The sequence below is a fragment of the Teleopsis dalmanni genome, chromosome X (genome assembly GCF_002237135.1).
Source record: "Teleopsis dalmanni isolate 2A chromosome X, ASM223713v2, whole genome shotgun sequence".
Classification (NCBI taxonomy): Eukaryota; Metazoa; Arthropoda; class Insecta; order Diptera; family Diopsidae; genus Teleopsis; species Teleopsis dalmanni.
Genome location: NC_051848.1, coordinates 55,675,029 through 55,687,329, shown reverse-complemented (window position 1 = coordinate 55,687,329; position 12,301 = coordinate 55,675,029). Strand labels below are relative to the sequence as shown.

The 12,301-nt window shown below is 29.7% G+C and overlaps 1 protein-coding gene across 2 annotated transcripts; it reads left to right on the top strand.

The window, feature by feature from the left end:
* The first annotated feature begins 413 nt into the window (after nucleotides 1–413).
* Nucleotides 414–12,297, top strand: LOC119687893 (long-chain-fatty-acid--CoA ligase heimdall). Of its 2 annotated transcripts, none has more exons than XM_038102433.1 (7): nucleotides 414–459; nucleotides 7,895–8,750; nucleotides 8,896–9,296; nucleotides 9,352–9,646; nucleotides 11,396–11,686; nucleotides 11,752–12,043; nucleotides 12,146–12,297. In XM_038102433.1, exons 2-7 carry the CDS (start codon nucleotides 8,022–8,024, stop codon nucleotides 12,217–12,219), a joined length of 2,082 nt encoding a protein of 693 aa, XP_037958361.1. In that variant the 5' UTR covers nucleotides 414–459; nucleotides 7,895–8,021; the 3' UTR covers nucleotides 12,220–12,297. The 2 variants fall into 2 exon arrangements, with proteins under 2 accessions (XP_037958361.1, XP_037958362.1); XM_038102434.1 differs by lacking the exon at nucleotides 414–459 and adding an exon at nucleotides 2,343–2,512.
* Nucleotides 12,298–12,301: the final 4 nt, after the last annotated feature.

Below are 12,301 nucleotides of genomic sequence, written 5' to 3'. Positions count from 1 at the left end.
TTTTATCTCATTGTAACGATGCATTTAATAATGAAAAATCTCTGCAGTCTAAAAGCTGTATGAAGTGATTTTCTCTTCTCGTTCAGCATTTCTTTTTGCGATAATCCCTCAATACTCGTAAATTCAGTTCGCTTATCAATGAACTTGGGTAATATGCTGCTGATACATGTAGTTGGTGCATTCACCTAAAAATGTGTTATTGATAAGGGCCGTCTCGCGTATTAATACAATAGATTATATATACTATCATCAGTTCAGTGTAAAGATGTTAGAAGTTAAATGATTTTAATTTGTTGTAAAGGCTGAGTGATTATTCGTAAAGAGTTCGTCAAAGTGTTCTGTTCGAAATAAATCTTTTAATTCAGCACACTCCGTATTATTTTATAAATACTAACGAGTACTTAAATAAAAATATAATAATTCAATTATTAAGCAATTTTACATATAAAAGATATTAGGGTAAGTGTTTTATTTAATAAATTTAATATGAGTTTTTATATTATATATATATATTAAATTGAGACAAAAATTATCGACATAACGTGAAAGTCTGATATATGATATATTTACTTTGTTACACAAATATATATCTTTAATAATTAAATTCATATTAATATTAAATCAGTGTGTTCATTGGAAAATATTTAAATTAATTTCAAATTGATTATAATACAACATATAAGCTCTATATTATATATTGAGTTCAGCGAAACTTACCTAAGAAAATTTGATGTATAAATATAAAGTGAATAAATCTTAATATAAAACCTTATTTTTATAAAATTTCAAATTCATCATAATAATATTAGAAAAAATGAAAAGTCTGTAAACTACATATGTCAAGAAAGGTATATATAATTAAAAATAGATGTAAAAAATTAGTGAACATATAAGAAATAAAAATATGATTTCGTATATTGTAAAATACTAAAATTATTTTCTATAAACTTTTTCAAATAAGATGTATAGTATCTGTATAGATTGATTGTGTTATCTAGCTATAATGAGTACTATTTTTATTAAAATACATAATTGAAAATAAAAAGAATTAATAATAATTTTCAAAACAAAAGATATATTAGCATATGAAGACAGTTCATCGCTTCATTCAGAGCCTAAAACCGTAGAAATTTCTATATATTTCTATAATTTATTTTTTCTTCGCTGCGAGCTAGTACTTAAAACCCTATAGCATCTTGTCCTATACCCGTACGATTGCTTAAAGACATAAACTTAACAAATCACATATTTCCAGTATATAATTACCATTACCAATTACTTATATTATAAATATTTATAGGTTATAAAATTACTATTAGTGCTATATTCAATCCGACTGATTTAATTTTTATAGGTTTGTAACATATTTATAAATATTTTATTTATTTTATTTATAAATAAAATATTCAGTAAGAATATGGTATATTAAATATTTAGTATAAGTATAAGAATATAGTATAGCAACTAGTAGTAGTCTCAATGTTGACTTAACATTACGGTGTTCAAAAACATGCATATTAATACAACGCGTCCATCAACGTTCAAAGAATTTCCGCCGATGTCAATGAAGCAATGTCTGGAGGACATAACTTCCATCTTGGTTTGATGCGAGGCCCACACAACACAACCTCTGCTGATCTTTGGGTCACAGCAAACGATGATAAATACGCAACTCCACGCTGAATGAATTATAAACAAATACCTGATTATTCTACCCACGTAAGTTTAGGTATTAACCATAGCGACTACGAGTTTAACCTCAACACCTCAGCTCAGCTACGGGTCACTGTAGTACCCGTAGTACCAGATTCACACCTCTAGTCGAATGTCGCAAGCTTGGATAACTGGGATAACCATGTACACTTCCTGTCAAGTGTCGGTATAGCAGCGGGATTTTAGCTGCGTTCTACGATAAGCATGACTCACCTCGGGAATACTCTAACCCCTTCGCCGTAGGTGGATTTTTTTCATAACTGGTTGTTAACGTTTAATGTCTTAAAATACTCAAAACGTTGATTATTTAAAAAAGCGGTCCCAGTTTCTGTTAATATAGATATAGAAAAATGTGATTTTAATTAAAAGATTATCTCTAAAATTAGCGTTTTGCGGCTGAAGTAATAAACAAAGATTAGCGAAGGCAGTCGGATATTTCCACAACTTTGTGAACTACTCATGTAATGTAGTAGATGGGTTAATATCTTTTTTAAAAAAATTTTTAATATATAATTTATTTTTTTCTTTCATTCACAAAAAAAAAAAAAAATGTGCATACTTTGTGCATGGATTTATATGTCAATTATTTTGACACATTATCAATTATGTTTTTAAGAAATTGTCAGAAATATACAGAAAAAATTCAAAATTAGTTAGTTCAGAAAGCATTTATCGGGCGCAGTCTTTGAATATTTCAATTTCGTCTTGGGAGTTTCTAAAACGGCAGAGTTGACGACAGAAATAATTGGTCAATAATTCCACATATAAAGCAAATCAATAGATTTCAATATAAATATAAGTAAGTACCTTTTTGATTAACATAAAGTTTTTATGGTCAACAGTAATTTTTTGGATTTTGTTCTGTCTAAATATATAAAATTAGTGACTTTATCCGTTCAAATGTTTAAGTGACTTCATTTTCGCGTATATTAAGCTTTTACGTGAGAGCCATATCTGAATATTATCAATAGCATAAGTAAGTTAACGTCAATTTGGGTTGGAGATAGTGTAAATATATCTGAAAGGAGACGCTCCGATAACAGTTGAGTTTTATATATAATATCAAATTATCAGTACCGTGGATTGAAAAATATTTGAGCAACTAATATTCAATATGAATTATCACGTCTCAACATTAATGTGGAGTTATAGAAAAGTAGGGTAGCGCAGATGGGCCATAGAATCATCTCACATACTAGAAACACATTTGAAGAAAAACAATATTGCACTATTGTTGTTCTGAATGTTGCGTGAGCAATTGATAAAGTTTGGTAGGAAGGTGGGTTGTATAAGATATTGGTCGAAAAACATAAGTTTTGATAGGAAAACATTTTACCTTTGTTATTTATCTCATTCTAGCTAGTTTTCCCGAGATAATGTACAAATGTAATATACCGCAACAAAGTACGGTATATATTTTTTGAAATATACTTTGATTTGGTGTGTAACACGTTTTTTATCTGAAATCTGTAGATAATTATCTGCTATCTACTATAATTATATAAAGTATTTTTTGTACAAGATTTCCATAACATTTTTTTTATTTTTTATATATCAACACCTTATCTTTATATTACTTAGTAAAGAATGCTTTTTTTGTTTTGATGACTTAATATCAATTAGAAAATATCTAGAGATAAAATATCTTCTATCTTGCTAAATACTAAAAATGTATTCTTACCGTCCCCACACTAAACTTTAACTATACTAGAATTATTATCATTTATTTATTTTCTAATTGATGACGGACCATAGATCATCATATCTTTCTGTGCGTCCTGAGGTGGATTTAAGGTTTGTTATTGCGAGGTTGGACAACGTATCAACTTTTGTGAATAATTTAAGGGCTCTGTTCTTGATATATTTTTTCACTGAGTCGATTCTTAGATCTGTATGCGTGTCTGTTGTTGCAATATACCAAGGAATCTTTATTAGTCTTCCTAAAGCTAGATTTTGTGCTTAATGACAGTATTTTAGGCTTTGTTATTTAATTAATGAAATCAAATTTTAAGTTTCATTAAAACTATTGTTTTTTGTGTAGTGAAATTTTTGTATAGATAAAGTAAAGAAATGTGTTTGAAAATAAAACATCTGTACCAAACCTCACTTGCTTTCCTTATGTATTCATTTTCGTTTGCATCGTCATTATGAAGGTTAAGTCATAATATCTGTCAGAAATCTTCTATTTGAAGAGATTGTCTTTTCTTCCACAAAAGCTGAATAAATTTTAAAAAAGAAATTTATAGTTTTTAAATGCGTTAAACTGCAGAACAATCTATTGTTGCAAGACTGAATTTGTTATCTCTCAATTTCTGCATACCTTGAATAAGGATAGCTGAAATTGAATCCCAACCTATCGTTGTAGTCTTTAACTAAGCTATTGTTTAATAGCTCTGTTCCGGATGACACAACCTGCTTTCACTTTAATTCGAAACCTGAAAGCAAATAGCTTTTAATATTCACAAGGAATAATGAAAACGAAACTATGGAGTTGCACTAATTGAGGATGAGATGGTCTTGTTTTTTAATCAAAAAAAATTAATTTAGAAAATTTTATAGGTGGCATCTTTTCTTTTATATTTTCCATTTTCTATTTTCTATTTTCTATTGTCTTTTAAAGTTTCTAACTGAGGTGTTCGTTAGAGTGACAATATGTCGAATATCTAAAGTATATCTTGAATAGTTAATTTTTTTTTTAGTTTTTAGTTATAGCTTAAGCTTTTAAATCGTTTGTATGATATTTGTTTGTATATTTTATTATTAATTACAAACAATTAAGGTGTTTCAGTGAATTAGAATAACTACAGTGAAATATAATGCTTCGACTTAAAATTTCCTTTTAGATGAAGTGTAGAATTCTGTAATTGTAGTACAATTTTTAATAATTTTATTTTAACAGAATAAAATCAATTTTATTAGTTTATTAATAATCTATAATAAGCTATTTAAATAATCTATTTACTTGTAGTACAAAGTTTAATTTTGATTAGTTGTTACTTAACGTTTAATTTCTATTTTTATTTGATTTGACGTAGTTGATCTCTTAAGCGACTCTAGTACTGTCATAGTACAATAACAGATAGGTTTGTCATACTTTCAATTATTTTTCATTTTATTTTAATTCAAATATACAATAACTGAAAGTGATAACCTATTTCGATCTTATTTTGTAATAAGACTTTTTAATGTAAGTGGGCTAATAGGTTCGTACATCGACACGATGAATATATGAAAATACTTCAAGCTTACGGCAATCTACTCAATTAAAAAGTAAATAAATAAAAAAGTGCATATTTGTTACTATGCTCTACATACATATATATATATATATAATTATATATATATATATATATATATATATATATATATATATATATATTTACATATATATACAAACATTTCATGATATACATTTAAAGCAGTAGAATTAATATTATTATATTTTATTTATTATACATAGTTTTGAGAAATTGTGTTAAAAAACCTATTACAAAAAAAAAAAATTTATACCTTCTGCTCAAAAAGTACTCGGATTTTGTAAATAAAACACAAATTTAAATTTTATTCCAAATTTATTTTATCTCCTTTAAAATATGCTCCTTCTGAAGCGATACACATATGCCAACGCTTAACCCAATCTTCCATACACTTTTCGTAGGCCCCTGAAGGTATGGTTTTAAGTTCCTTCAGCGAATTCTCTTTTACCGATTCAAACGACTTAAAACGCTTACCACGAAGGGACAATTTGAATTTCGGAAACAGGAAAAATGCGTACGGCACCAGATCTGGCGAATATGGTGCCTGAGCGATGACAGTGGTGACGTGTTTGGGTGTTTGGTCAAAAAATCGCGTACAACAAGAATTTTCCATAGTAAAAATCGTTAAATGCACTTGAGGTAGTCTCACATTAACAGCTACTGTAAGCAAACTAATTGACAGATGGCGCTCAAATTTCTACCATATGTCAGAAAGGGTGTACCAACATAACAAAAAATTTTTGAAAAACGTCAATTACTTAGGAAGTAAGTTACAAACAACAAAATCCGGATTTGAGCAGAAGGTATATACTGACTGTAAACTAATTAAAAATTTCGATTATTTCCTAAGACCATTGATGATGAGTACTGGGCAATACTCGAAATAGCGTTGGACCATACAACGACTAATTTCAATAAAATTAAATAAATTTTTGTAATCGTTCTTTCTTTCTTTCTTTGCTATTCGAAAACCCTCTAAAAAATAAAATTATTGAAAAGTGACAATCAGATTGAAAATCAATCTAAAAAATTGACAGATATCTGCACAGATTGATAAACAGACAGATAATTAAACAAACAGAAATATAAATAGAGATAGACAAATAGAGATACATATGAAGACGCTAAAACACAGTCAAATAAACATACCTATATACTAAGAGATAAACAAAAAAACAAACAAATAGACGGACAGACGGACAATTAGATAGACAGATCGATAAGGCAAGTACTTAGATAGATACAGATAGTTTTATCGAAAATCTATATTACTATTGTTTCGTTTTTCTTAAAAAAAAAAACAGAGATTCTTCCACAAATAGACAAGCAGTAGCATAAAAATGCTAATAGATAGACAAATAAATAAACAGATAGACAGACTTACATAGAAATAGACAAATAAACTGGCAGGCAGACAGACCTAAAGACTTTGAAATATAGGTAAACAAACTAAGAAAAAGTTAGGTGGATCGATTACAATGTACGACATTAAATTCTCTTTTTTGATCAATCTCAAATCTGCAATTCATTTTTCATCTAGACATCTGTATCTCTGGCAATAACCGGTTAAAGTTGAAAAGCTAAGGTTTTACAGAATAAATAAAAAAAATATCGTGACTTCAATAAACTTGCGAAGCGTTGACTTGTTTTACCACGATTAAATAACGATTCTATAGATATAAATGACTCAGAACTATAGTGTTGTTAGATGTTATAATGATCAAATGAATATACCTACTTAGGTATACCTATGTTCTATTTTTATAGGTTTATTGGTAAATTGATGTATTATTTTATTATCTGTATGAGCAACTCATAAACAAGTGAAATAATCAGTTTTACTTAACAAAGAGATACATATAAATATAAATATAAATACTAAAAAATATAATTTTTTACAAATTAAAAACACTCCCTTTTATGTTTTATAAAACATTTTATATGTTTAATATTTCAGTCATTCTTATGGATTAATCTCTTAGGTCATTAAAATCGAATTTATAATACTTTCACAAACAATCGTCTACACAATTAACATATAATTCAGTTATATTGCCCAGTAGCTGTAAATTTAGCTACTACATATATAATAGCTTATATATAGGTTTTGTATTCCTTTTTATATCTGGAAAAATATAGCATATGTTTGAATATATATGTACACATTTTGAAGACAATATCATACTTATGCTTTATATGTATACTTTCATATTTAGAGATTAATATTAGCTTTCGTAGAAAATATCTTTTTCGTTGTAAAATGTTAATGCAAAGTACACACTAGAAGGGTTCGAACAGTAATGAAGAAACAGCAACAAAAATTTGATTAAACGCTGTTTCGAGTATTGGCAAAAAGTACTCATCATCAGTGATCTTAGAAAATATTCGAATTTTTTTATTTAATTAGTTTATAGTTCGTATACCTATAATTTGTTGGACTTGCAGGTAGGCCAGGCTTACAAACGTTCTTGTAGTCGACAGTTAGTTTACGGTGGAACAAATATTTAAATTTTAATATATTTTTTTTATTTAAAATATATACTTTATAATTCTCTTGATTTTAATAAAACAATTAACTAATAATTGTATTTTTTATATATACTCTGCAATTATAGGTCTCCGATAACGCCTGTAAGTAATGTATACTATTAGGTTAGGTTGTATCGGAGAATAAAAATATTTAAGTATGTTTATAAATAATAAAACTAATTTTCATTACATGGGATTACGTTGAAATGATCTGTTCTAATGGCATTTGTGTTATAAACAGCATTTTTTGTCACATACATACATATAATATAGTCCATATAAGTTATAATCCATATATATAAGTTAGTATATGGTTATAAAAATATTGAATATATTACATAGTATATACATATGAGATTTATTTTTATTTAATCACAATATTTCTTATATTAAAGGTCCTTTAAATCTACAAGCTGCAAACGAGTTCATAAGATTTATAGTACAAGTAAGCGAAGACATTAACAGAACCTTTGCCCGAACTTCTGGTTTTACCGCAATTAAAGTGCAACAACATTAGCAATAATGGGAGACACCATTGATATGTCATCATTGAGCTCAATTAAGGCCGCCACGAGTTACACAAGCAACTCCCTGCATGAAGCCATTAAGCTACGGTTAGGCAAGCAGGGCCTTTCGGCAATCAAGCCACAGACAATTCCACAATTTTTTCGCGAAGGCTGTCAAAAGTATGCAACATATCCTGCACTGGTGTACGAGTTGGATCCGGATCTAAATGCAACTGCAAATGCACACCCACACCCACAAACCACGGAAGGCGTTTGGCGCACGGTTACTTATGCTGAGTATGCGAAGCAAGTAGAGCAGGCAGCGTTGATACTATTGCACGTGGGTCTGCAACCCCGCTCCTCTGTCGGCATACTTGCTTTTAACTGTCCTGAGTGGTTTTATACAGAGTTTGGCACTTTACGTGCTGGTGGTGTTGTGGCTGGCATTTATCCTAGCAATTCGGCGGAAGCAGTTTATCATGTACTCGACACATCGGAAGCAACTGTTTGTGTTGTGGACGACACACAACAAATGGCAAAGGTGCGTGCAATAAAATCTCGTCTGCCGCGTTTACGTGCGGTCTTGCAGTTGCATGGTCCGTACGAGGACTTCGTTGGTGTTGACGAGGGTTATTACCGTTGGGAGGATTTGTTGCTTATGCAGTTCGGTGCAGAACTGAAAGAGGAATTGGAGCGCAGGGAGCGTGATGTGGGCGCAAATGAGTGTGCCCTATTGATTTACACAGTAAGTGTTAGTTGTTGTTAGTCGCTAATAATGCGTTATAAAGTACGTACGAGTTTTAACGTACGAAAAACTTAAATACGCCTAGTCGTGTAACAATATTAGTTCTGGGCATAGTAAATGTGTATAAATCATATTTTCCTTTTAGTCAGGCACTGTTGGTATGCCGAAAGCGGTTATGGTTTCGCATGATGCAATCGTTTACGACACAAAGGCCATCACGAAAATTCTACCCGATATTAAGGAGGGCGCTGAAACCGTAGTGACTTACTTACCATTAAATCATATTGCAGCTCAGATATTTGATATATATCTTCCTTTGTATAATAATGGCTGTGTTTATTTTGCGGATCGTGGTGCATTGAAGGGCACATTAGGAAGAACATTAGCTAAAGCCAAACCGACACGATTTTTTGGTGTACCGCGAATTTTTGAAAAAATGCAAGAAAAGCTTGTTAGTATAGAGGTAAACTTGTCAGCCATCACAAAATACATTGTACGCTTTGCCAGACAAAATGTGGAGCAATATCATATGTGTATATACGAGAGGTAAGTTGATTAATAATATTTTGGGTTCTTTTTTAATAAGTTATAAATTGAGCAGAAAGACACCTTCGCATTTTAAATACTGGTATTCATCGAAAATAACTGGCCACATTAAGAGTGCATTAGGTTTGGATAATTGCAAAAGTTTGATAATTGGTGGTGCACCGGTACGCGAGGAGCTTAAAAAGTATTTTCTCAGCTTGGATATGGTATTGATTGATGTGTATGGCTTGTCCGAAACAAGTGGAGCAATAGCATTCTCATTTGATCAAACTAACCTAAAGAGTGTTGGTAAAGCAATCGATTGTGTGGAAATGAAAATTTGTAATCCTGATAACAATGGGCACGGTGAGGTATGTAATACTTTGTTTATATTAGTTTAGATGAATGCAGAAAATTTGATAGATATTATTTTAAACTTGAAGAAAATCGACACAATTTAAATAATGGAAGCCAATATATACGTTTTATAGATTATTTCGTAGCATTTATGATTGAAAAAAAAATCATCTGTCATCATAATATTGAAAATTATGGGTATGGCGGGCGAGCTAAAAAATTTGATAAAAGTACAGATACGTGCAGAATTTTGAGTAAATTTAAATACTTAAACTTAATTTATAGGATGTTTGTCTATAAGGAATGTATTTCAATTTGAAAGAAAACAAATTCATTTTAAGTCACATATATATTAAATATATTAATTAGATATATAATATCATAGTATTAAATATGTGAAATAGTCTTCATAAGTATACAAAAAAAGTTATGGACAAGAAATTTGCCGAAAATTTTAGACTATATTTTAGAATTATTGGATTGCATTTGTTGCATCCTTTCTTAGCTGGAACAGTTGTTAATATATCCATAAGATATTATAAATAAATTCACACATCATGTTTTAATTTCGTTTCCACATGTTCTCCACATGTTTCCATTATTGGAAACATACATTGTAATAGTTTTGCTTCCAGTATCATTGACGATGACATATCAATTTTTGGACTCAACCAATTTTTGCCATCTGACTCAATTCGACACCAAGTTTTCCAAACGCTCATGCGTAGCCTCATTAAATCTTCTTCAGCAACTCTGTTAATTCTTCTTCATCTAAGCAACTCTGTCTAGGTCTGCCTTTTCTTCAAGATCCAATTAGGTTTCTTACAAATGCTGTTTTGCTGATAGTTCTCGGTTTATACGCTGCTTGACGTGTCCTAGCCATCTTAGTCGTTATGATTTTATGTATTGTGTTATATTCTGCTTATCGATTGAGTCCTCTAATTCGTGGTTGTATCAAATAAAAACTATTTTATTATCAAATAAAAAAGTACTTTCCGTTCGTGAGATAGTAGTTGGCATGTTTCCGTCTGCGTGTGTGCATAATTCGCAGCCCTACGTTAGAACTGATCTAATTAGGATTTTATACATACTAAGTATTTGTTATATTAGATTAAAAAAAATTTTATATGTAAGTTTTATGTCTCATTTGCTGTCTAAATTGTAACTTGTATCGCAACTGATATATTTTCTTTAGAATTCAGTACTATTCCAAGGTATTTGAATTCTGTGATAGCTTCAAAGTTAATAGTATCAATATTAAACCGATTACTACAGACTCTGGATTTTGATCTCAGTATATATTTTATTTTTTAATGATTAATTTTTAGTCCGATTTTTTGAGTAAAGCTTTTAAGTTTTCTGAACGATGATCTTAAAGTGTTGGGGCTTTCGACTAATATAGTAAAAATTGAAGGTCATTGTTAAACAGACTTTTATCAACGTCCATTTCTGATAGAACACTATTAAGCAGTCGACTGAATATTAGAGAAGAGAGTGCATCTCCTTATTTTACTCGGTTAATCCACCTTGAACGAGTACTTGACTTGTTGTGTTCTAAAGCGTTAGTATTATTAAGTTGTTCAGTTTTATTGGAATTAAACTTTTCAATAGCGCTAGCTTAATTTCTAAACGGCATATTTTTGTTAAAAGCAAAATATAAATTATTAATTATTATTACTATATTTATTTACAAAATAGTTTTTGTAATCAACAGTTTTCTAAAAATACTATATATGATTTAATTATGAGCTCTTTAAACTTAGGTTTGCTTAAGAGGGCGCACTAACTTCATGGGATACCTAAATGATGTTCAGAATACAAAAGATGTACTCAAGGAAGACGGTTGGTTGCATACTGGTGACATTGGTTACATAGATACTCAAGGTAATTTAATTATTTCTGGACGCATAAAGGAGTTAATCATAACAGCAGGCGGTGAAAACATACCACCTATACATATTGAAGAATTAATCAAGCGAGAATTACACATTATCAGTAATGCTATGGTTGTTGGTGATCATAAGAAATATTTAACTGTTCTACTAACTTTAAAGGTAACTTTTGAATATTTATATAAGCTCGTATGGTCCTTAACTCATTATATAAATTTATATTTTAGACAGAATTTGATAATAACACAGGTAGACCAACAGATATATTAACCAAAGAAGCCATTGATTGGCTAAAATCTTTTAATCTTGAATTGACAAGATTGTCTGAAGTATTAGAAATACCTACTGATATAAGCGATTTAGATGCATCAAATGTGGAAGTGAAACCACATCCAATCGTTATGAAAGCAATTGAAGAGGGTATACAACGCGCCAATAAACATTCTATATCGAATGCACAGAAGGTGCAAAAATTTTCCATACTGCCACATGATTTCTCTACACCAACCGGCGAATTAGGTAAAGTTATTAATTTTACATATAACTAATACAATAATATATGAATTAATTTTATAATTATTTATTATTTATTATTAAATGATGATAAAAATTTTGTTACAGGTCCTACTCTCAAGATGAGACGCAATATCGTTTTACAAAAGTACGCCAATATCATCGAAGGAATGTATAAGTAAAAGATACTATTTCTTGTTTAAATTTTAATACTATAATTTAATTTTAATAAATAAACTCAACACATGTTTACTGTAATAGAAA